Source organism: Odocoileus virginianus, chromosome 5, assembly GCF_023699985.2.
Source record: "Odocoileus virginianus isolate 20LAN1187 ecotype Illinois chromosome 5, Ovbor_1.2, whole genome shotgun sequence".
NCBI classification, from domain to species: Eukaryota; Metazoa; Chordata; class Mammalia; order Artiodactyla; family Cervidae; genus Odocoileus; species Odocoileus virginianus.
Window position 1 is genome coordinate 6,572,348 of NC_069678.1, and position 27,141 is coordinate 6,599,488.

The window sequence follows — 27,141 nt, forward strand, 5'->3', positions numbered from 1 at the left end:
TTTTGACCAATATCAGGTGCAGGCATTGTAGTTTTCAGTGCATCTCATCAATTTGCTAAGCATACTTTTCAGATGTAATAGTTTTGCTGGAACTCAGAAAGCTGTAGTGGATCAGATCTGCAGCACACCACCAATCAGGGACCATGATATTTCTTGGGTGCAAGTTTGGTTTTGGGAAGTGCTTTGGAGCTTCTTCTCGGTCCAGCCACTGAGCTGGTCATCAGCAGTTTCATATAAAATACACTTTCCATCACATATCACAATCCGACCAAGAAATGGTTTATTGTTGTGTAGAATAAGAAAAAACAACACTTCAAAATGAAAATTTTTTAAAATTTTCAGTCAGTTCATCAGGCACCCACTTATCAAGCTTTTTCACCCTCTAATTTGATTCAAATGCCAAAAGACCAGAGACTGGCTGACGGTGAATTCTTGGGGAACTTCTCGTGACGTTTTAAGAGGATCAGCTTCGATAATGGCTCAGAGTTGGTCATTGTCAACTTCAGATGGCCGGCCACTATGCTCCTCATCTCCAAGGCTCTCATCTCCTTTGCAAAACTTCTTGAACCACCACTGCACTGTATGTTCATTAGCAGTTCCTGGGCCAAAGGTATTGTTGGCGTTGTAAGCTGTCTCCACTGCTTTACAACCCATTTGAACTCAAATAAGAAAATCACTCGAATTTGCTTTTGTCTAACATTGTTTCCCTAGCCTAAAATATAGAGCAAGTAATAAATCATTAGGAAAAACATAGCATGAGAAATGTGCATTAAAATGATGTTTTAACATAATCACATTTATTTAAGAAAGTATTCCAATATCAAATAACAAATGTCAACAATGCAAAAACTGCAATTACTTTTGCACCAACCTAATATAATTCAAACATGCATAATTGTGCATAACTAAAGATACTTCCACAGATACCAAATACCTATTTGAACACATTCATCTGTTGAATTAATGAATAGTTTTTTATATATTTCCCAATTCTAATTTAAAACTATATATCAAGAGCCATAGCTAGAGTTCCTGTATTTTTCTCTGGGTCTCTCTGTCTTGTATGATGCAACACATTCTTCAGTTCAGTTCAGTTCAGTTGCTCAGTCATGTCCAACTCTTTGCAACCCCATGAACCACAGCATGCCAGGCCTCCCTGTCCATCACCAACTGCCAGAGTCTACCCAGACCCATGTCCATTCAGTGATGCCATCCAACCATCTCCTCCTCTGTCATCCCCTTCTCCTCCTGCCTTCAATCTTTCCCAGCATCAGGGTCTTTTCAAATGAGTCAGCTCTTCGCATCAGGTGGCCAAAGTATTGGCATTTCAGCTTCAACATCAGTCCTTCCAACGACCACTCAGGAGGGATCTCCTTTAGGATGGACTGGTTGGATTTCCCTGCAGTCCAAGGGATTCTCAAGAGTCTTCTCCAACACCACAGTTCAAAAGCATCAATTCTTTGGCGCTCAGCTTTCTTTATAGTCCAACTCTAACATCCATACATGACCACTGGAAAAACCATAACCTTAACTAGACAGACCTTTGTTGGCAAAGTAATGTCTCTGCTTTTTAATATGCTATCTAGGTTGGTCATAACTTTCCTTCCAAAGAGTAAGCGTCTTTTAATTTCATGGCTGCAGTCACCATCTGCAGTGATTTTGGAGCCCCCCAAAATAAAGTCTGACACTGTTTCCACTGTTTCCCCATCTATTTGCCATGAAGTGATGGGACCGGATGCCATGATCTTTGTCTTCTGAATGTTGAGCTTTAAGCCAACTTTTTCACTCTCCTCTTTCACTTTCATCAAGAGGCTCTGTAGTTCTTCTTCACTTTCTGCCATAAGGGTGGTCATCTGCGTATCTGAGGTTATTGATATTTCTCCTGGTAATCTTGATTCCAGCTTGTGCTTCATCCAGCCCAGCGTTTCTTATGATGTACTCTGCATATAAGTTAAATAATCAGGGTGACAATATACAGCCTTGACATACTCCTTTTCCTATTTGGAACCAGTCCATTGTTCCATGTCCAGTTCTAACTGTTGCTTCCTGACCTGCATACAGGTTTCTCAAGAGGCAGGTCAGGTGGCCTGGTATTCCCATCTCCTTCAGAATTTTCCACAGTTTATTGTGATCCACACAGTCAAAGGCTTTGGCATAGTCAATAAAGCAGAAATAGATGTTTTTCTGGAACTCTCTTGCTTTTTCAATGATGCAACAGCTGTTGGCAATTTGATCTCTGGTTCCTCTGCCTTTTCTAAAACCAGCTTGAACATCTGGAAGTTTATGGTTCACCTATTGCTGAAGCCTGGCTTGGAGAATTTTGAGCATTACTTTACTACTGTGTGAGATGAGTGCAATTGTGCAGTAGTTTGAGCATTCTTTGGCATTGCCTTTCTTTGGGATTGGAATGAAAACTGACCTTTTCCAGTCCTGTGGCCACTGCTGAGTTTTCCAAATTTGCTGACATTGAGTGCAGCACTTTCACAGCATCATCTTTTAGGATTTGAGATAACTCAACTGGAATTCCATCACCTCCACTAGCTTTGTTCGTAGTGATACTTCCTAAGGCCCACTTGACTTCACATTCCCATATATCTGGCTCTAGGTGAGTGTGAGTGATCACACCATGGTGATTATCTGGGTCATGAAGATCTTTTTTGTACAGTTCTTCTGTGTATTCTTGCCACCTCTTCTTAATATCTTCTGCTTCTGTCAGGTCCATAGCACTTCTGACCTTTATTGAGCCCATCTTTGCATGAAATGTTCCCTTGGTATCTCTAATTTTCTTGAAGAGATCTCTAGTCTTCCCCATTCTATTGTTTTCCTCTATTTCTTTGCAACCCACTCTAATATTAGAATGTTTTTTTACTTTATTTTGGAACTACTATTTTGTACACTTGAAAAAGCTCTTTATGAGAATGCTGATATGCTAAAATGAACAAAGCAAGTATCTGCCTCAAGGAGGTTAGAGTGGAAAACAGGAAAGTATAATTACCATGAGGTAAGTGTTATGATAATCATTAACCCAGAGTGGATCTACTCAGCCTTGGAGAGGATGGTCAGAGGAGAGAGGCTTCCTGAATTTTAAGACACCAAACTGAGTCCTGAAGATACATACAAATGAGTCAAGTAAAAAGTAACAGAAATAGAGAAAGTGAGACATAGCTATGTTAAAAGCTAAATAGAAATTGGCCAGGAGAAATGAGAGGGTAGGGAAGAACTTAATACTTAAAAATAGAAGTGGAGTGGAAGATACCACAAAAGAAGAATTGTTATTGCACTTAAACCCAGACTTGCTGCTCGGTAAAGGAGGCAATCTCATACAGGAAAAAAAAACAAACTTTTTAAAAATTCAGTCACTCAGTCATGTTTGACTCTTTGCGACCCTATGAATCGCAGCACATCAGGCCTCCCTGTCCATCACCAACTCCCAGAGTCTACCCAAACCCATGTCCATCGAGTCAGTAATGCCATCCAACCATCTCATCCTCTGTCGTCCCCTTCTCCTCCCACCTTCAGTCTTTCCCAGCATCAGGGTCTTTACCAATGAGTCAACTCTTTGCATCAGGTGGCCAAAGTATTGGAGTTTCAGCTTCAATATCAGTCCTTCCAATGAACACCCAGGACTGATCTCCTTTAGGATGGACTGGTTGGATCTTCTTGCAGTTCAAGGGACTCTCAATTGAGGTATAATTGACATATATTACTTTCAGGTGTACAAATTAATAATTCAGTGTTTGTAAATATTTCAAAATGATCACCACAGTAAGTCTAGGTAATATCTGCCATCATAAATTGTTAAAGAATTTTTTTCTTGTGGTGAGAATTTTTAAGATTTACTCTCAGTAACTTTCTCCAGTAATACTGAAGTGGGTTGCCATTTCCTTCTCCAGGGGATCTTCCCAACCCAGGAATCGAACCCAGGTCTCCCACATTGCAGGCAGATGCTTTAACCTCTGAGCCACCAGGGAAGCATTTTCACATTTCACTTTCACTCAGTAACTTTCAACTATGCAGCACTATTATTAACTACAGTCACCATGCTGTACACCCTATGACTTATTTATTTTATAACTGGAGGTTTGTTCCCTTTGACTCCCTTCATCTATTTCATCTACCCCCCACCCTCCACTTCTGGCAACTACCTATCTGTTATTTTTTCTCTGGACTTGTTTGGGGGTTTTTGCCACATATAAGTGAAATCAAATGGTATTTGTCTTTCTCCATCAGACTTTTTCACTTATAATACACTCAGGGTCCATCCATGTTATCAAAATTGGGAAGATTTCCTTCTCTGCTGAGCAGTAGTCTATTATATACATCTACTAAAACTTTATCCATCCATGGCCACTTAGTTGTTTTCAACGTTGCTACAATCTTGACTATTATAAATAGTGCAGTAATGAACATAGGAGTGCATATATCTTTTCCAGTTAGTGTTTTCATTTTCTTCAGATAAATATCCAAATGTGGAATTGCTGGATCATATGGCAGCTCTATTTTCAATTTTTAAAGGAAACTCCATATAGTCTTCCATGGTGGCTCCAATTTATAACCCACCAACAGTGTACCAGGTTTCCTTTCTTCCTTGCTACTTGTTTTCTTTTTGATAATAGCCATTAAACAGGTGTGAGATGCTATCTCATTGTGGTTTTTATTTGCATTTCCCAAAGACTAGTGACACTGTACATTTTTTCATGTACCTGTTGGCCATTTATATGTATTCTTTAGAAAAATATTCTATTCAAGTCCTCTGCTCATTTTTTAAATCAGATTGCTTATGTATCTTTTTGATGTTGAGTTATATGAGTCTTTGTTATTTGGGATATTAACCCCTTGGGATATATTGTTTGCAAATACCTTCTCCCATTCAGTAGGTTGTCTTTTTATCTTGTTGATAGTTTCATTTGCTGTGCAGAAGCTTTTTAGTTTGATGCAGTTCATTTTTCTTTTGTTTCCATTGTCTGATGAGACAGATTGAAAAACTATTGCTAAAGCCAACATCAAAGAGCATACTGCCTACCTTCTCTTTTATGAGTCTTACGGAATCGGGTCTTACCTTTAAGTCTTTAATCCATTTTAAGTTGATTTTTGTATATGGTGTGAGAAAGTAGTTCATTTTCATTCTTTTGCAGATAGATGTCCAGTTTTTTCAACACTATTTATTAAAAAGGCTATCCTTTCCCCATTGTATAATTTTGGCTTCTTTGTTGTATATTAATTGACCATATATGCATGGTTTTATTCTAGGTTCTCTATTCTGTTCAATTGATTGTCTTTTTTAATGCCAATACCAGACTGTCTTGATAACTATAGATTTGCAATACTGTTTGAAATCAGGGAGGATGATGATCCAGCTTTGTTCTTCTTTCTCAAGTTTGCCTTGTTTATTCGAGGTCTTTCGTGCTTCCATACAAATTTTAGAATTGTTTGTTCTAGTTTTGTAAAAAATAGCATTGGCATTTTGATGAAGATTGAATTTAATTATGTAGATCACTTTGGGTAGTATGGAAATTTACTTTAACAACATTAATTCTTCCAGTCCATGAGCACAGAATATCTTCCCATTTACTTGGGTCTTCTTCAGTTTCTTTAATCAATGTCTTATAGTTTTCAATGTACAGGACTTTCACCTCCTGGGTATTTTATTATTTTTGATGCAGTTGTAAATAGGATGGCTTTATTCATTTCTCTGTTACTTTATTACTAATGTATAGAAATGCAACAAATTTCTATGCATGATTTTGTATCCTGAAATTTTACTGAATTCATTTACTGAATTCACTTATTAGTTCTCACAGTTTTTTGATGAAGTCTTTAGTTTTTTATATATAGTATAATATATAAAAACTATATATATATAGCTTTTTATAGGTTTTCTATATATAGTATCATGCAGTGACCATTTTCATTTCCAATTTGGATGTCTTTTATCATTTTCTTGCCTACTTGCTCTGGCTAGTATTTCCCATACTATGGTGAGAGTGAATATTCTTGTCTTGTTCTTCATCTTAGAGAAAACATTTTTTCATTGGTATGATGTTCTCTGTGGGCTTGTATATATGACATTTATTATGCTGAGATACATTTCCTCTAAAAGAGAAGTTGTATTACTTGAATTTCCTTTTATCAGGAAGCATCACACTATTACCTGACAATATATCATCTTGGTACATTCACTTATTTCTAAAGAATTTGGTCATTAGAAAAGCAAAGATTATTGCACTGATTCCAAATCCATTAGGTTATGAAAGAACTCTTTATATTGCAAAGTCAAATGAGAAACGAGAGACTCTTTTTAAAGAATTGAATCTCAAATATCCTCTGCCAAAAAGTGACTCCTTCAAACTTGAGATTGAATTAAAGACTAGTTCAGAACATGTTCCCAAATTTCTATCTTTCTCTTCTCACACAAGCAATAATTCTTCAGTTTCTCATTTATTATTTATTTCTTATTTATTCTAAGTTTTCTATTTATTGTCTTACTTCTAAACCCAAAGAATACTAATACTTTCCAAAACAGCATTTCCATATGCTCAAGTTTCTGGATCCATTTGAGGTAAATTGTGGGTCAAGCCAATTTCTAAGCTCTTTCAAGGATTCTTTGCCTTGGACAACTCCATTTTCAAAAGTAGTTTAATACAACATATATGTGTCTATCGCAAATGGATTGCATTCAGTGGAAGGAAACAAGTTGTCCCTGATGCACCCATTGTAGGGTTCCATGGTGGTACAGGCCACCATACCCATGTCCAGGCGTAGCCTCCTTAGTGAAGGAGGAAGCTCATATGACAAATGTCTTCTGAAATAGTGAAACTCTCACTGTTTGTAGATGAAATGAATCTCTACATAGAAAACCCTAAAGACTCCACCAGAAAATTACTAGAGCTAATCAATGAATATAGTAATGTTACAGGATATAAAATTAACACACAGAAATCCTTTGTATTCCTATACACTAACAATGAGAAATCAGAAAGAGAAGTTAAGGAAACAATTCCATTCACCATTGCAACGAAAAGAATAAAATACTTAGGAATAAATCTACCTAAAGAAATAAAAGACCTATACATAGAAAACTATAAAACACTGATGAAAGAAATCAAAGAGGACAAAAATAGATGGAGAAATATACCATGTTCATGGATCAGAAGAAAGAATATAGTGAAAATGAGTATACTAGCCAAAGCAATCTACAGATTCAATGCAATCCCTATCAAGCTACCAACAGTATTTTTCAGAGAACTAGATCAAATAATTTCACAATTTGTATGAAAATACAAAAAAAACCTTGAATAGCCAAAGCAATCTTGAGAAAGAAGAATGGAACTGGAGGAATCAACTTGCCTGACTTCAAACTATACCACAAAGCTACAGTCATCAAAACAGTATGGTACCGGCACAAAGACAGAAATATAGATCAATGGAACAGAATATAAAGCCCAGAGATAAATCTACGCACCTATGGACACCTTATCTTTGACAAAGGAGGCAAGAATATACAATGGAGAAAAAACAATCTCTTTAACAAGTGGTGCTGGGAAAACTAGTCAACCACTTGTAAAAGAATGAAACTAGAACACTAACACCATACACAAAAATAAACTCAAAATGGATTAAAGATCTAAACGTAAGACCAGAAACTATAAAACTCCTAGAGGAAAACATAGGCAAAACACTCTCTGACATAAACCACAGCAGGATCCTCTATGACCCACCTCTCAGAGTAATGGAAATAAAAGCAAAAATAAACAAATGGGACCTAATTAAACTTAAAAGCTTTTTCACAACAAAGGAAACTATAAGCAAGGTGAAAACACAGCCTTCAGAATGGGAGAAAATAATAGCAAATGAAGAAACTGACAAAGAATTCATCTCAAAAATATACAAGCATCTCATGCAGCTCAATTCCAGGAAAATAAATGACCCAATCAAAAAATGGGCCAAAGAACTAAATAGACATTTCTCCAAAGAAGACATACAGATGGCTAACAAACACATGAAAAGATGCTCAACACCACTCATTATCAGAGAAATGCAAATCAAAACCACAATGAGGTACCATCTCACGCCAGTTAGAATGGCTGCTATCAAAAAGTCTACAAACAATAAATGCTGGAGAGGGTGTGGAGGAAAAGGAACCCTCTTACACTGTTGGTGGGAATGCAAACTAGTACAGCCACTATGGAGAACAGTGTGGAGATTCCTTAAAAAACTGGAAATAGAACTGCCATATGACCCAGCAATCCCACTGCTGGGCACACACACCAAGGAAACCAGAATTGAAAGAGACGTGTACCCCAATGTTCATCACAGCACTGTTTACAATAGCCAGGACATGGAAGCAACCTAGACGTCCATTGGCACATGACTAGATAACAAAGCTGTGGTACATATACACAATGGAATATTACTCAGCCATTAAGAAGAATGCATTTGAATCAGTTTTAATGAGGTGAATAAAACTGGAGTCTATTATACAGAGTGAAGTAAGTCAGAAAGAAAAATACCAATACAGTATACTAACGCATATATATGGAATTTAGAAAGATGGCAGTGATGACCCTATATGCGAGACAACAAAAGAGACACAGATGTAAAGAACAGTCTTTTGGACTCTGTGGGAGAAGGCAAGGGTGGGATGATTTGAGAGTGTAGCATTGAAATGTGTATATTATCATATGTGAAGTGGATGACTGGTCCAGGTTTGATTTATGAGACAGGGTGCTCAGGGCTGGTGCACAGGGATGACACTGGGGGATGGGATGGGGAGGGAGGTGGGAGGGGAGTTCTGGATGGGGAACACATGTGCAACCATGGCTGATTCATGTCAATGTTTGGCAAAAACCACTACAATATTGTAAAGTAATTAGCCTCCAATTAAAATAAATTAGTTTTTTAAAAATGTCTTCTGAGCCAGACTATTTATAAGGGCTCTCTCTGAACCTCATAGCCTTTCCATATTTCAAGTTCTTGAAAAACATTTTTCAGATTCTCTGAAAGTCATATGTGATTAGTACCAGTTAGGTTTAAACATTAGACAAATTCAAATATTTGTATTCAATATACAGTATTCAGAGGGAATGTTATAATCCTGAAGCTTTAAGTGTTCATGTCATCAAGCAATATGAGAACCTGAAGACCCAGATTAATATTTGGAGTTCATCCTAATATCAACTTCAGATATTAAGGTAAGAATAATTTGGATTCCTGACATTGCATATAAATGTACAACTACTGTGTCCTCATTGGTGGAGCATGGGTTTGGGTACTAATCCATCTGCACTGCCTTAGCACCCCCTCAGACACTGTCAGGTTGTAGGCATTTACATGATGCCCATGTTAATGCAACCAGTGACGGTGGGATATAGCAAAGACAACTGGCCCTGCTGACAATGGTTTTCACCCAGTGGCAAATTCTCTATCCAGAATTTGGATAGAGAAAAATGGAAAATACAGGATTAGTCGTCCTTCTGAGGTCAAGTCTACAAGGGACTAGGTCTGTCACTTCACACTGCTCTTGAAACCAAACTCTAATGAAAGAGTACTTAAGAAAGGAAAAGAAAAACAAAACACTTGCTAAGCAAATTTACTAGAAAACAGTGTTTCCATATTGAAGGTTTAGGTTAGAATTTAAGATGATTCCTCTCAATGAAATCCCTTCACACTCTACCACTATTCCTAAAATCTTTCATAATTATACTAGTTTTTCATGACATCAAAACCCCAAACAGCATAAGTTGCTGAAAAATGTCTCAAATTACCTGAAAGACTACAAAGGATTTAGACTTCTACATGTAAAATGATCGTGGCCTCTTATCTAGGCTTTTGGAGTATAGCTTTCATAAGTCAGTAGGCCCACCAGAGTAATTAAATAGATTAGAATATACTGTTTACTGAGTTTTGGTGAAGTTTTATCTTGTGCATTTGAATGACAGGATAAAGTACTATATTGCAAATTTCACATATTCCTTACCCTTCCCCTCTGCTCCAGTCTTGTTTCAGCCTTTGGAAGTAGGTGTCTCCAGTACACTGATGCCATGTGTTACTTCAGGGGCTGATCACATTACTCTGTAGCTTTCCCATATTCATTTTCTAGTAATAGGCTAAGATGACCCTCATGGCCCTCTGTTAAAAGAGTCTACTTAAGACTGGCTTTCATTAGTAATTCATGTCCCTGTTCTTCATTTTACCACTCTGCCCTTTCATGTGGAAATCATTCTTCATATGAGCTGGAAATGCTCTTTCACTCCCCTTTTCTTCTGAAGCCCTTAAGCTCTCTAATGCATGAATGGGTAGGATATGGATGAAATAGTACTCAAATGTACACAAGGTATTGTGAAATATGTCAATATTTTATTAGTTTTATTCCAGGTAAATACATTTAACCAAATTGCAAATTACATTACTATTAAAATTAGATAGAAAATCCCACCACATAGGACTTCTGAGGTTTGGTACAGTAGTTTGTTTTGATGGCCTCATGTATACAATCACTATAGTCAGTATTACACTTGCCACACTTACAGCTTATAGCTACAGGGTAGGAGAAATAAGGAGTAACATGGCGTGGGCATCCTGGTATTTCTGCAGTCTTGTACATGAAGTCTCTGTATGTACAGACATCCTGAGACAGGGCATATTTGGGAAGAAACAGCTTGCCATTGACATCCTGAGGAAAGAATTTAAAAGGAGCATAATGTGATAGGACTTTAGAAAATATATAGTCATGGAAACAGATAAAAATTAATTAACTTATATTCATCATAAATAGGACTGGAGGAGGATTCTCTAGTTCTATTTCCCAGTGCCAACTCAATATATCCACACTAAATCCCGTAGAGATAAAAGTGACACTCCCTCTCTTTCATCTTATATCATGCGACCAATATGACATTTAAATAAATTTTGGAAGTAAAACTATTATAAACAGTTATCTGTGTCCACTGTGCTGAGTATACACTGTAACCTGTGCACTCTACCTCTACGGAACCAAGAAGCATTAGATTTTGGAAATGAGGTTGTGGTTTATTTCATTTTCTTTCTGGATAGAAAAGGACTGGGTCTAGGTTTATCTAATTTTCAGCTAAAAGAACTGAAATGAACTACGTACCCGTGTCATACAATATCCAGCACAGATGGTGGTGTTGATGGTTAGGCAGTAAGCACATTCTTTCCTTTCGACATGCATAGTATACTCAGTTGGAATACAAAAAGACATTGCTTGTCCACATGCAAGGCCAAAAATCATGGACATCAGGAAGATAGCAGTCATGCTAAATCAAAGATAAGATTAAGATATTACATGTATCCTTTAGAACATTCAGAAGGGACATTTGGAAAGTGCTATAATGTGTATGTGTGTGTGTACAAATATATGTATTTATTGAATACCTACATTGTCTTAGACCCTATATTAGTGTTTTTTAATAGTTAATTTTCTCAATAACCTTTCTGTGCACACTTAGATGTGGCTATGACCTATGTACCTCATCATGACAAAGCTTACAGAGTGAAAGTCCTGCTTGCAAGTGCCACTTAGATCCAGTGAAATGGTGAGCCTGAAACACTACAACAGAAAAGTAGCAGGGACATAGAGTCAACTAAGTACAAAATAATTCATTCATTGGAAACAATCGAAATACCTGCCTTTATCATTATAAGAAGTGAGTTAATAAGCTTCAGTAAGGGCTTTCCCAGAAATGTGCTTTTCTAAAAACTTTGGTTCAATAGCTTAAAAAGCCAACAAACTGGTCATAATAAGAAAGGGCAAAGAAACCAAGGAAGTGAATGATCAAACTTGAGTATCAGCTCAATGCAAATAATCTTGTGTATGATTCTACCCAATGTCTGTCATGAAAGACAAGGCTAGAGAAAGTCCAAAAAAGGTCAACTAAAATTACACTGGTGTTAAGGGGCTAAACCCAGCAACTTAAAAACCCCTCTTCTCAACCCTTAGGATATTCCTTTAAAGTTGAAAGAAATAGAGTTGGAAAAATAAAACTATTTTACTTGAAGTTGTATGGAACTCATTATCTTAAAAAGATTATGGAGGCAAAAAATATAGGTTGACACAATGAGAGTAACACAATCAAGGATGGCAGGTCCACTGTAGGTTAGCCAGGAAAGTAAAATAAGTTTTGGCTGCATGGAAGACATCAGAGGATTCTCAACCTCTGCAACTTAATCTCCTCTTTTAAAATCATTCATAAATGATTCACTGAGCACCTAAACAAAGAGGTATGATTTCAGGCCCTAAATAATGAGAGCCCTCTGATGAAGAGTGTGTTCACTATCAACTGGGCATTGTAATGAGCTGGATAATATTATGACTTATTTAAGTTTTGCCACTGAGAGGGGATAATCAAGTTTGAGACTTTTGGATATAAGTTGATCACTTCAAAGATTAAGAAGATTTTTTTCATCTTATAAATACTGTACAGTTGGCTTGGCATATTTGGATTCTTTACCTTCTCAAGGACCATAGTCAGAAAAGAAAATACATATCTTCATGGAATAGCTTTGAACACAAACTTGTTTTATTATTTTATTAAATTATAATTCATTAAACATTGTTATTCAATCAAGAAGACTGTATCAAGATTTTTCTCAATTTTTCCTCAAATCTATCAATTATATTCCAATAGCATCTTTAAACTGCATACACTAAAACTTCCATTAATTGAAATCTCATGGACTCAGCCTGTTAACAAGTTAAAGAATTTTTGTCTTTAATTAACTTAACTCATAGGAAAAAAATGAAACCATATTCAACAAGCTACCAGGTATTTTAAATGTCAGCTTCCAGAGATTAGTGGCCATTTCCACCAGTCTTCTATTTGCAGAATGAGAACTGCAGATGAATTAGACAAATATATATTGAGTATTTTAACTAGGCACTGAGAGATACAAAATGGCTGTTATAGTCTTTGACCTCAAAGGCTGACAGTCTAGTGAAAGAGATAACTATGAACACTAATTAAGAAAACTACCTACTGTTTAACTGATAACACCATGTGTTGGTGATGATTTTGAGTAAATAGAACCTTCATATGCTGTTGGTGGGATGGTAAAATGATACACAAAAATATTTTGAAAATCAGTTTGACAGTTTCTTATAAAATTACACATATACTTAACTGATGACCCAGCAATTCTACTCTTAGATATCCACTCAAGATAAATAAGAACAAATGTTTACAAAAAGTAGTTAGTGTTTTAAGTGCTCAGAAACTTGAAACTATGACTCTGACACCACAATAATCAGACTTTTTCTATATAGACAAGGAAGTGAACTAACCCATTAAAAAGGGTTTTCTGGTAAATACTTTCAAATAAAATTTGCATATTCTTGGTATGAAATACCAAGAAACAAAATTACAGACATTTTGTACAGCAAAAGAACAGAGTGAAAGCACAAGAACAAAATTACAAAAGAACAGAGCAAAATTACAAGAATTCCTGGCTCATAGAGTCTGATTTTCTCAGTGCTTCACAGATGTGAGCTCCCTCTATGGTAGAGTTGGTTCCATTATTTTAGAGCCACAGACTTAATCCTCTGAAGGATCTTAAAAGTATTGACTGAGGAAATGACATAAAATACTCACACATCATGATCATACGGTTCTTGCCCATTTAGCCAGTCAACCACTGGATTTTTGCCATAGGAAATAATTAATTTCACGTATTTTAACTTTTAGGCATATGATCTATATAAAATAGATATGTGCTAACCTATGATGAGAATATTGGTTCTGAGGGTAAGGAACAGATTTCAAGATCTCCCATAGATCTATGAGAAATTAACTAAAATATTGAATCTGTCTGGCCTGATTTCCCCATCTGCAAAGCAGAAAGAGACAAGTACATTTCATCCTTTTTGAAACTGTAGAATTTTTAAAAAACAGTCTTGGAACTTTTACTCATTGTTGTCATATCCATTATGGACACTTTAAATTGTTCTGAATTTTCTCTTTTAAATGTAAAACTCCAAGCTAACAAAAGAAAAATTAAAAGTGCTGAATCATCTTTGCTATATAACAGTAAATAAAGAATTATTCTTTCTCCTTTATTGCAAATAGTAAAATTTCACCCAAAGAATTTTTCTGGGCCTTAATTTCTTCAGCTGTAAAAAAACACTGAGACCTAGAAGATGATAAGGAAGGACTTTTCAGCACAAACAGAGTATGATTCTATGTGATAAATTAGTGTCAGGCCCCTGGTTTAATAGTGATCTAAAATTATGCTTCCAGATTTTATTGCAATTGTGTGTAACTAAGAAATCAAGAAATTTGTGCTTTCATTTTTCCATATACTCCTTCCTAAAATCATAAGAATAAAACAATACACGTGAAGCACTTGGAATGCTACAGAAGACTATGTAACTATGTAACATTCAGTATATAAATCAATGTTAGTTAATACCTCCTTGTAAGACCTGCCACAATTTCTCCTGTGTCCTCACCTGGATTCTCAACCTCTGCAACTTAATAGCCTCTTTTAAAACTATTCATAAATGATTTATTGAGCACCTAAGCACAGAGGCATGATTTCAGGCACAAATTATGAGATGCCCTTTTCAGTGCCATGATCATCTACACTTGCAACATTTTTCCTGACTCCAAGATATCCTCTTTCCTTTGTCCCCTACCCAACCTTTTCTCTCATCTTTTTGTTCTTACTACCTCTATTCTAAGTACAATTTCTCTCTATTCTTCTAGTTTCTTTCACCAATCTTTTCTCTTCAAATCCCTTACTGTGCTATGAAAATAATCAATTGCCCACCCTGTGAACAATCCAGGAACTACCCTAAAGCAATATATTTTTCTAGAGAGCAAAATGTACTATAAGGTATATATGTGCTTTGGACACTATCCAAGGTGGGTTCGCTATAACTAAAATAATACAGAGTAAATTACCTCTGCAAGTACCCCAAACTGAATTTACTCTAGGTTTTCTCAGAAGTACATTATCATCAAAAATAATCATTAGTAATTTACAGGATTTAATACATAGACTATTCAATTGATTAAAACATTTAAATCAAATGTAAATATTAAGGGAAGGCCATGAATAGCAATCAGCCTTCATTAGGGAATTGACCAATTTTTCCTCTTCTTTGAAGTCAATAGAAAATTTTCTTATCCTTACATATGTAGTTTATTCATCTTCACCCACCATTGAACAATTTTGGAGCAGTAATTAGGATTTCTAGAGCTTATCAAGGCAAATTATCACTCAGCATTTGCCATTTTTAAATAAATGCTAAAATGATGAAAATAAGAATAATTTAGAATAGCAACATTTCATTTCACAAATCCTTCTCAGGGTAGACACCTACCTTACTTTGCATTGGTGAGCTGATGCTGTAATGACCCAGACTAAAAACTCTTGGTTCATTTTATACCCTTCAGGATAATTCCTCTCTGATCCTCTTGTTTACATAATCACGTTTGAATTACTGCTTTCTTATCTGAAAATCACCTCTTGAAAATTCATACTGAATCTCAAATAAAATGTGTTTAGACAAACATCTTCACATCTTCCTCTGGAAACTCTGACATTATTGTAGCATGAATTTTCCTTTTCTCCTATTTCAAAATAAAACTACCCTTATAAATACATCCTTTATTAATATTTATTAATATTAAAAAATATAAACAGAGAAGGAGAAAAAACAAATTCAAAACAAAACAAAAAAGACCCATTAATACAGTCTATGTCAGTCTTGGGAATGAAAATTTGGGGGAAACTTGAGCGCCCCAAATTTTATCTAAATGCTCATTTAGAGATATATAAAATTATTGCTCATCTATAAAGCAAAGGCAACTTCTTTATGGCAATCCAGGACAATTGGTACATATCTTGCTGATTAAAATAGTTCAAAGTATCTTAATTGTTTTTTCTTTAAATTTAAAACTTAATAAATAAAATTTACATGTAGGAAACAATAGTATTTAAGTAAATGGCCAAATATTTTGAGATCTCAAACTGATTGAGCTCAAATCCTGGCTCTGTCATTTACTAGCTATATGACATTAGCATGCTTGAGCTCTCTTTTATCCGTTTCTTTGCCTGTTTAAAGGTAATATCAGTGTTTGTGTAAAGCACTTAACACAGTGTCTGGCATATAATAAGTGCTCAATAAATAGCTGTTGCTGTTATTGTTGTGGTGGTGGTGCGGTTACTAAGTCATGTCCAACTCTTTGCCACCCCATGGACTGCAGCACATCAGGCTCCCCTGTCCTTCATTATCTCCCAGAGTTTGTTCAAATTCATATCTATTGAGTCAATGATGCTATCTAACCATACCATCCTCTGCTGCCCTCTTCTCCTTTTGCTTTCAATCTTTACAGACATCAAGGGTCTTTTCAAATGAGTCAGCCCCCCCCACCAAAAAAAAAATAAGTCAGCTCTTTACATCAGGTGGCCAAATATTGGAGATTCAGCTTCAGCATCAGTCCTTTCAATGAATATTCAGGGTTGATTTCCTTTAGAATTGACCAGTTTGATCTTGCAGTCCATGGGACTCTATAGTCTTCTCCGACACCACAATTCGAAAGCGTCATTTCTTTGGTGCTCAGCCTTCTTTATGATCCAACTCTCACATCTGTACATGACTACTAGAAAAACCATAGCTTTGACTATATGTACCTTTGTTGGCAAAGTGATGTCTCTGTTTTTTAATATGCTGGCTAGGTTTGCCATAGCTTTCCTTCCAAGAAGCAAGTGTCTTTTAATTTCATGGCTGCAGTTACCATCTGCAGTGATTTTGGCATCCAAGAAAATAAAGACTCTCACTGTTTCCATTTTTTTCCCTTCTATTTGCCATTATGGGACTGAATGCCATGGTCTAAGTTTTTTTAATACTGAGTTTCAAGCCAGCTTTTTCACTCTCCTCTTTTGCCCTCATCAAGAGGCTCTTTAGGTCCTCTTCCCTTTCTGCCATTAGAGTAGTATCATATGCATATGGTTGATATTTCTCCCAACAATCTTGATCCACCTTGTGATTGATCCAGCCTGGCACTAAATGTGAGGTAAGGGCTTCCCAGGTGACTCAGTGGTAAAGAATCTGCCTGCCAATGCAGGTTCAGTCCCTGGGTCAGGAAGATTCCCCTGGAGAAGGAAATGGCAACCCACTCCAGTATTCTTGCCTGAAAAATCCCATGAACATAGGAAACTGGCAGGCTACAGTCCATGGCAATGCAAAAGAGTTGGATGTGACTTAGTGACTAAACAACCACAATTTATAATAACTCAACATTTATTTATTTAAAAATATTTAGCTGCAGCACCTAGTACATATTTTTTGAATGCATAAATTTGTTGAATGCATAAATGGCTGGGGGAGTACCTCAATAAATAATTACTGAATCTTTGGAACCAAAATACACTTTTCTTCATTCCACAGCCATAACTCAGTTTTACCCCTTTAACCTGTTTGCCTCACTGTAACAAAAGCAATATGTCAACAGTTCAATGGACCATTATCTTAGAGCATACACAAAAACTAATCCAAAATGGATTAAAGATTTGGATTTAAGACCTTAAACTATAAAAGCTCTAGAAGAAAACACAGGCAATATACTCTTCGACATTGGTCTTAGCAATATCTTTCTGGATATGTCTCCTCAGACAAGGAAAACAAAAGCAAAAATAAACAGTATTATATCAAACTAAAAAGCTTCTTCACATCAAAGGATAAACCATCAACAAAACTAAAAGACAACTTACCAAATGGTAGAAGATACTTGCAAATCATATATCCGATGAGGAGTTAGTATCCAAAAAATATAAAGAACTCATACAAATCAACATCAAAAAAACAAACAACCCAATTAAAATATAAGCACAGAACCTAGATAGATATTTTTCCAAAGACATACAGATGGCCAACAGACACATGAAAACATGCCCAGCATCACTAATTAATAGGTAAATGCAAATCAGAACCACTGAGTTAGCACCTCATACCTATCAGAATGGCTATTATCATAAAGAGAAAAAAATTACAAGTCTTGGAGAGTATGTGGAGGAAAGGGAGCCCTCATACACTTGGTAGAAAGGTAAACTTGTGCAGCCACTATGAAAAACAATATGGTTAATTCCTCAAAAAATTAAGAATACAACTATATGATCCATATATTTCACTTCTGGGTATTTATCTGAAGAGTACAAAGATACTAATTCAAAAAGATATATGCACCCTTATGTTCATGACAGCATTATTCACAATAGATAAGATATGGAAACAACCTAAAATGTGTATGAGTGGATGAATACATAAAGAAGATGGAAAACTACTCAGCCATAAAAAGATGAAATCTTGCCATTTGCAGCAACATGGATGTACCTTGAGGGTATTATGCTAAGTGAAATAAGTCAGGTGGAGAAAGACAAATAATAAATGATTTCAATCATATGTGGAATATTTCAAAAATCAAAATAAACAAAACAAACAAAAACAAACAAATAGATACAGAGGACAGATTTGTGGCTACCAGAGGAGAAAGAAGGTTGGTGAGAAAGCAAAATGGGTAAAGGGGGTCAATTGTATGGTGATGGATAGAAACTAGCCTCTTGGTAGTGCACACACTGTTGTCTATTCAGAAGCTGAATTATAAAGTTGTACACATGAAGCATATAATGTTATAAACTGTTACCTCAATAAAAAATATTATTCAGTGTGAAAAAGCTAGACCAAAAAAAGTGCATGCCATATGATTGTTTATATAAAATTCTATAAAATGCAAATTAATCATTAGAGCAAAAGCCAATGATTATATGGGGATGGGGAAAGACAAGGAAGAACAGGAGACTGGGATGACAAAGGGGCACAGAAAATTTTTAGGGGTAACATGTACATATTTTTAGGGGTAATATGTTTTTCTTGACTATGATGATTTCACAGGATGTACATATGCCAAAACCTATCAAATTATACTCTTCAAATATATGCACCATTATGTTCTGTACCCCCAAAATTCATACATTGAAGTGCCAACCTCTAGTAACTTTGAATGTGACCTTATTTGAGAAATAGAGCATTGCAGATGAAATTAGTTAAGATGAAGTGGGTTAGGTCTCTAAAACAACCCATCATTGGTATCCTTATAAAAAGGGGACATTTGGACACAGACATAGGAGCCGGGAGAATGAAATGTGATGATTAAAGTTCCTTGCCACAAGGAGCTACCAGAAACTAGGAGATCGGCCTAGAACAGATCCCTTCCCAGCACCTTCAGAGTGGCATGCTCCTACCCTACCAATATTTTACCTTGGACTTCTAACCCCTAGAATTATGAGACAAGAAATTTTTGATGTTTAAGCCATTCAGTTGTCATGCATTTTTATAACAGCCCTAAGAAACTAATACATACAGTTAATTGTGTTTCATTTAAGTGTTAGTCATTCAGTCTTGTCTGATTTTTTGCCACCCCATGGACTGTGACTGTGTAGCCCTCCAGGCTCCTCTGTCCATGGAATTCTCTGGGCAAGAATATTGGAGTGGATCGCCATCTTTCTAACCCAGGAATTGAATCCGGATCTCCTGCATTGCAGACAGATTCTTTACCATCTGAGCCACCAGGGAAAGCCCATAATTTATAGATTGCTGCAATGTTCGCCTTGCTCATGCTCAGTCCTGTCCACCTCTTTGCAATTTTGGACTGTAGCCCACCAGGCTCCTCTGTCCATGAGATTTTTCAGGCAAGAATACTGGAATGGGTTACCATTCCCTTCTCCAGGGGATCTTCCTGACCCAGGGACCAAACTCATGTCTCCTGTGTCTCCTGCATCGCAAGCAATTCTTTACCTGCTGAAACAAATCACAGGAGACACAGGAGACATGGGTTCGGTCCCTGGGTCAGGAAGATCCCCTGGAGAAGGGAATGGCTACCTACTCCAGTACTCTTGCCTGGAGAGTTCTATGGATAGAGGAACCTGGCGGGTTACAGTCCACGGGGTTGCAAAGAGTCCGACATGACTGAGCGACTAACAGTTAATTGCATGTCAATCATACCCCCAACAAAGCTGTTTTTAAAATTCCAGTAAATAAAAATAGTCTGTGCCTACTTATCTGGATACATGTTGTGTTACTTTTTCACTCTTCACTCTTCCTTTTACTATACTCTTTTGAACATTCTAAACTTTTCTTGCAGCAGGGCTTTCCATTTGCTGTTTGCTCATTATGAAGAGCCCTTTCACCATATCTCCAAATGGCTTCCTCATTATCTCCCCAGAAAAGGTTTCCTTGACAACCAAATGTACTGTCTCACACTAGCCCATCACTTTTTATCCTACCCTCTCATACTTTCTTCATAGCATTTATAAGCTTCTGATGTTATATTATTTGCTTACATGTTTTTCTGTTTCTCCCTTTCCAAATAGAATATAAGCACCATAAATGGAGGGCCTTATCTGTCATGGTCATCACTGTATCCTCACAGATCAAATCAGCCTATTGTAAACATGATATGTTCAATAAATATTTATTGAATGCATAAGTGAACATATAGTTGCTAATCTCAGAGTGTATAATTTTGTGCATAGAGAGGTTATTAACTGCTTCAGTGTTCTAAAGATAGTTACAGGCAAAGCCAGGCTAAAGTCCAAGTCTCCTAATATCTTTTTTATTACATTAAAATTTTAACTCACTTTCAAAGGTGAAAAAAAAGCCATTCACAATTAGTTTAACAGAGGAGTGACATTGGAATATGGATCAGAGTTACTAACGCTTTCCCCACCTCAAAGAGTAGGTGCTTTTCTACCTTGCAGTATGCTCTAGTTCCATAAAATTCTAAAATCCTATGCAACAGATACTTTTTTAAACATCAGTTTATTCATCTGAACTCTGAGTTATCTATAAGCGTCAAATTACAATAGCCTGCAATTTGAAACAAAATCTGTTTATTAAACTCCTTTTAATGCTCTTTTCTTAAACAACACAGATAATTGATAGCAAGTAGAGCTGGACCTAATGGGCACATTGATCATTTTATTATCTTGGAGCTCCGAAGTGAAGAGACAATTTTGATTTAATATGTATAAAAATTACGTCAATTTGCTGCTCTCTTTTGGTAACCAGTTAAAGCCTCTAATATGTCAGATTTATATGAATTTATACAAACTTGTTCCATCCATTTGAAAACATTTTTAAAATTAAGGTCATCTATAAATGTTAATAGGAATTGCTAGTGTTTTCTGTAATAAAATTTGTAGAGTCATATAGTCAGATCAGTATCAATTTTTCTTTCCTATACATCAAAACTCATTTCTCTAACCCTTAGTATAATATCTTTCATTCTATTTTTGTTACTTTATATAACCTCTTGGTAATTAGATATTACTTCTCTGGCTGAATAATATGAGCAGTATTAACTGTACTCACAATAACACGTGTAACCACTTCTCAGCAACTAATCAACAATATGTTATGAATCTCACCAAAAAGTATTTTAACTTTTCTCATCTTTGTTTAGTAGACCTTTTTCTTTAAAAGGAATTCATAGTATTGTTATCCGTGAAAATCAATAGAAGATTGTTAGCAAATTAGTCTGTGTAGCTAAGGAATAATAAACTAATAATATAGTTAACTTCCTTCACTACACATGTGTAAAAAATAATTGAAGTGAAAGAAGCTAGACACAAAAAACTCACATATGACATGATTCCACATATTTGAAATATACAGAATAGGTAAATTCAAAGAGATAGAAAGCAGACTGGTGGCTACCAGGGGCTGGGGGAGTGGAAAATGGGGAATAACAGCTTAGAGGGTAATTAAATGATTTGGAACTAGATAAAGGTAGGGCTTACACAACACTGTGAATATATTAAATGCCACAGAACTGTTCATTTTGAAATGTGCATTCAGTTATAATGAAGAAATATTGCCATTTGCAGCAACATAGATGGACCTAGAAAAAGACAAAAATATGATATAACTTACATGTGGAATCTAAAAATAAAACAAACAATACAAATAATGTCAAGATGCAAAAATTCTTCATAAGAATTTTAGAAATCAAATTCAATAATATATAAAAAAGGATAATATGTATGACCAAGTGAGATTTATACCAGGAATACAAAGTCGGTTTAACACTCAAAAGTCAATTAATGTAACTCACCATGTCAAGAGACTAAAAACAAAATATCAGTTATTAATCTCAAAACATGTGGAAAAATTCTTGAGAAAATTCATCATTCATTCATTCATTCATAATAAAAATTTCCAGCAAACTAGTAATATAATGAACTTCTTCAACCTGCTAAAAGATATCTATTAATAACATCATCAGTTCAGTTCAGTCGCTCAGTTGTGTCTGACTCTGCGACCCCATGAAACGCAGCATGCCAGGCCTCCCTGTCCATCACCAACTCCCGGAGTCCACCCAAACCCATGTCCATTGAGTCAGTGATGCCATCCAACCATCTCATCCTCCGTCGTCCCCTTCTCCTCCTGCCCTCCATCTTTCCCAGCATCAGGGTCTTTTCAAATGAGTCAGCTCTTCACATCAGGTGGCCAAAGTATTGGCATTTCAGCTTCAACATCAGTCCTCCCAATGAACACCTAGGACTGATCTCTTTAGGATGGACTGGTTGGATCTCCTTTCAGTCCAAGGGACTCTCAAGAGTCTTCTCCAACACCACAGTATCATACTTAAGGTGAAATAACTGGGGAAAAGGCAAGGATGTCCACTCTCACCATGTGTGTATACAATGTAGCACCAAAAATATTAGCCTGTGTAACAATACAATAAAAAGAAAAAAAACATAGAGTTTGATAAAGTAAAAATTCCTTTATCCACAGGTGATGCTGACCATCTATGCAGAAAATATAAGGATTTTTGTAAGGAATATACAAAAATGCTATGAGAACTAGTAAGCAGATTTATAAAGGTCACAGGAATCAAGTTCATTAGACAAAAATTTCCACCTCCCTTGGCATCCTTACCTTCCTCCTTCCACAGGGTGTCTGGAAGGTCAGACTATGTTACACTCATGCTCTTTCAGGGTCCTGGACACCAGAGATGGTTACTACTAGGGGGACATCCTCAAGTTCATCTACTTGCTGGTCTGCCAGTTAGCCTGCTTTGACTCCCATGTACCACAAACCATTCCATGAGTCCTCCAAAGCAAATGCAGCTCTTAGTGAGGCAAAGAATACCTGAATCAGTAGAGCTGGCACCAAAATACCAGTGTTCCAATCCAACCTGGTCTTTGACTGTGGTCACCAATTACTGACCAAAGCTGCCTTGGGTGGCCCTAACATGTTCATTTGTAGGAACTACAGCCCTCAGGTTAACTTCTGTTTTTAAAGGAACTGGAATAAGCAGGTGGGTAATAATAATGGCTGGCTTCCCTTGTGGCTCAGTGGTAAAGAATCCATCTGCCAATGCCTGTCTAATGCAGGAGACATGGGTTCAATCCCTGGGTTGGAAAGATTCCCTGAAGAAGGAAATGGCAACCCACTGCAGTATTCTTGCATGAGAAATCCCAAGGACAGAGGAGCCTGGTGGGCTACAGTCCATGGGGTCACGATGAGTTGGACATGACTTAGTGACTAAACAGGCCCACCTGTCATGGGCATTCATAACATTGATTCCATTAACAAAAATTAGAGATAATAATTATTAGCACTTGCTTTGTGCTAGACACCTTTCAAAATGTCTGTTAACTCATTTTCTCTATTTATAATTATCACCATTTTACAGCCCAGAAAGCTGAGCCACAGAGACGTTATTCTGAACTTGAATGGCAGAGCTAGGACTCCAAACTGAGTCAGCCAAACAAATCCCATACTTTTCACATACACATCATATCCCCGGTGGTTGAAGAAGTAGTTTTGACTTAATTAAACATGATTATCCAATAAACTATATTTGCTATTTAGAGAAACCCACTTCATTATTTTTGCCTGGAAAATCCCATGGACAGAGGAGCCTGGTGGGTTAATCCAAAGGGTCACAAAGAGTTGGACATGACTGAGCATGCATATTTGCTATTTAGGTGATAAACAGAATGTACAAAAATCTCAGGTACTATTATAAGAGCTAGAAAATCTTAAATGTAATAGCTGTTAATCTGGTATAAGTTGAGAGAGGATTTGGCACTATGAACAATTTGTTGTCATTCAGTCACTCAGTCATGTCCAACTGTTTGCAACCCCATTGGCTGCAGTATGCCAGACTTCCTTGTCCTTCACCATCTCCCGGAGCTTGATGAAACTCATGTCATTGAGTCGGTGATACCATCTAACCATCTCATCCTCTGTTGTCCCCTTCTCCTGCCTTCAATCTTTTCTAGTATGAGGGTCTTTTCAAATGAGTCAGCTCTTCACATCAGGTGGCCAAAGTATCAGAGCTTCAGCTTCAGCATCAGTCCTTCCAATGAATATTCAGGACTGATTTCCTTCATAATTGACTGGACTGATCTCTTTGCAATCTAAGAGACTCTCAAGAGTCTTCTCCAACACCACAGTTCAAAAGCATCAATTCTTTGGTGCTCAGCTTTCTTTATGGTCCACTTCTCACATCCACTGATGGCTACTGGAACAATATTGTTGACTATGAACAATATTGTTGACAAAGAAATTCTCTACTCTTTGAAACTACATCATTTAATGACTATCAATTTACTGGAAAAGTCACTGAAAAAAAATTGATGCATTATCTTTTGAAAAATCATGGTTCAGACACAGGCTTAACTACAGACAGCCTCATCAAGCAAGTATCACAGCAATAATTTTTAAACTAAAATTAATTTGAAAATTATTAAAATAATTAGATGATCTGCACCATAGTTTTATCACTGGTTTTTTGTTTTTTTTGGGTTTTTTTTTTTTTGGCTGCACTGCACAGCATGTGGGATCTTATTAGTTCTCTGCCCATGGATGGAACCTGTGCTCTCTGCAGTGGAAGCATACGGTCTCAACCACTGGACTACTGAGGAAGTCCAGCAACATCTATTAAAATTTTAAATATATAGCCCCATAGACCCATGAACTCCAAGCTAATAATTTATCCTATAGAAATGTTCATAGTGCATAAAACTGGAAACAAAGAGAAATCCCATTATATCAGTTAAGATAGAATAAGTTATGCCAACAATAACAAACAACCCTAAACTCACAAGAGCTTAACACCACAAAGTCTTATTTCTTATTCATACTACATGACCATGATGGGCTAATCAGAAAACCTGATTCCATGTAATTTTCACTTACAGACCTAGGATGACAGAGGTTTTGTCATTTATAACATCACAAATTGCTGCAGCAGGAAGAAGAATGTAACAGAGGGTCTCGTGTTATTACCCAAATACTCTGGCACAGAAGTAAAGAATGCATATCACTCCTACCTAAAATTGATTGTCCAGAACTTATCATAAAGCCTTACAAAAGTGAGAGGGAAAGTATAATCTTCTCATATGTCTGGCAAGAGATAAGAACTGGATATACCTGATCATAAGTCTCTATCATACTTGAGTAGATAAACAGCTGAATTATGGTTCATCCATGAAATATTACTCAGCAATTTAAAAGAATGAATTGGAACTATATCATGTTTTGGAGAGATTTCCATGAGATAATGAATTAGTAAAGCAAAACTCTGAAAAGTACACATTATCTCATTTTTATAAATTAGTAGGGAACCGTGCTGTATACAGAGGAAGAAAGATGCGGGAAAAGAAAGCAGAAGGATAAAATGAGGCACTAAGAATTTGTATGATTATATTTAGGCACTGATGTAGGTTATACATATGAATATAGAAACTAAATCATTTTTATCTTTTCCTTATAATTTTGACTGTTTTTATAGGCCTCAAAACACTGATCTGTTGAAATTAAATGAAGTTTTCACTTCCCCCTAGCTCTAAACTCTATGATTTCATAAATTAAATAATAAATCTTATCTATCTCTGTCATTTCCTATTTCTAACCCACAGCTACCTGCTACCGATTAAAGTTCTTGATGTACTACTACAGCCTGTTGACTATTAATTACACTGAATTCAGGTTGCCTGAACTATGAATAATTTATTTCTAACCTTTATATCAACCAAAGCAGCTTCCTCTTTTACATCATTAATTTACATTTACTTGAAATAGGAGACATTTTATTACTGCTTAAGTAAACAAGTTAGGATATTTTTCTTAGGAAAGGTATTAGATCTAATCTAAAAGTCTATAACTTAAACTTTCAGTCTAAGAAATTTTCCTATTTCTCACCTAGACTATTTCAATATCGCCAAAAACCTCACTTGTACTGATTTACATTATCTAATGATCTTTCTAATACAAAGATCTTTTTCAAGTAGGGGGATATATGATAGACTTGGAAACCATATACTTAATATTCATTTGTAAAATTTTAAAATAGACTTTAAGTAATAAAGTCTTATTTTCCTTGCTTAACCATCTTCCATTAAAAAAAAGCCCACGCTTTGCAACATAATATACAACATCCTATATGAAGAGACCATGGTCTGGGTCTACTAAATAATCTTCATTTCATCATTCATTGTATGTATTACTATTTCTTCCACTTTGATTTCCTCTTGTCCTTATACACCTGTAGAATTTCTATTTATGTCCAAAATCCATCTCTTCCAGAAGGACTTCTCTGAAGTCAAGACATGAAATTATCCTGTATGTCTCTGTATCTTTTGTACTTATATTCATTTGTTTACACTTTTCTTTTTGTTACTTTTGCAGTAGGATAATTTCACATCTACTGCAAAAGTCACTGAGAGTAGGTACTCTGTATCATATAGACAATTCCCAGTCCAACTATTTATTCTATACTTTCAAGTATTACTACTCAGAAGTATATGACACAGAATAATCCTTTCCTGAATCACTTTGTTCTTTAGGCTTCTATCATCATTTACACTTCATCTGTCTCCCTTATTGGTCTTTAGAGCAACTTTTCTATTGCTTGACAATGTCCCAGTAACCCCAAGGCTCAGTACTAACTCCTCTCCCTTCTATAACTACATACTATCTGTAAAGAGAGTGCATTCAGTTCTGTGCTTTAAATGGTATATTTATGCCAATGGTTACTAAATACTGACTCTTCTGGAAAACTCTAGATTCATTTGTCCAGTGACACTCTTAACATCTCCACCTAGATATCT

General features: G+C 36.1%; 2 protein-coding genes across 5 annotated transcripts in view; both read right to left on the reverse strand.

Moving 5' to 3' along the window:
* Positions 1 to 10,334: 10,334 nt before the first annotated feature.
* On the reverse strand, positions 10,335 to 21,903 carry TSHB (thyroid stimulating hormone subunit beta). 2 transcript variants are annotated; one of them, XM_020873786.2, is made up of 3 exons: positions 21,817 to 21,903; positions 11,114 to 11,276; positions 10,335 to 10,672 (listed from the first exon to the last, which is right to left on the reverse strand). In XM_020873786.2, exons 2-3 carry the CDS (start codon positions 11,273 to 11,275, stop codon positions 10,418 to 10,420), a joined length of 417 nt encoding a protein of 138 aa, XP_020729445.1. In that variant the 5' UTR covers position 11,276; positions 21,817 to 21,903; the 3' UTR covers positions 10,335 to 10,417. The 2 variants fall into 2 exon arrangements, with proteins under 2 accessions (XP_020729445.1, XP_020729438.1); XM_020873779.2 differs by lacking the exon at positions 21,817 to 21,903 and adding an exon at positions 15,341 to 15,421.
* SYCP1 (synaptonemal complex protein 1) overlaps positions 15,503 to 27,141 on the reverse strand; it is a 171,445-nt gene continuing 159,806 nt past the window's right edge. The window contains exon 34 of one of the 3 annotated variants that reach the window (XM_020873721.2): positions 15,503 to 15,590. The gene's annotated coding sequence lies outside the window, so the exon portion shown is untranslated. The other 2 variants (XM_020873713.2, XM_070467258.1) reach the window with 2 other exon arrangements.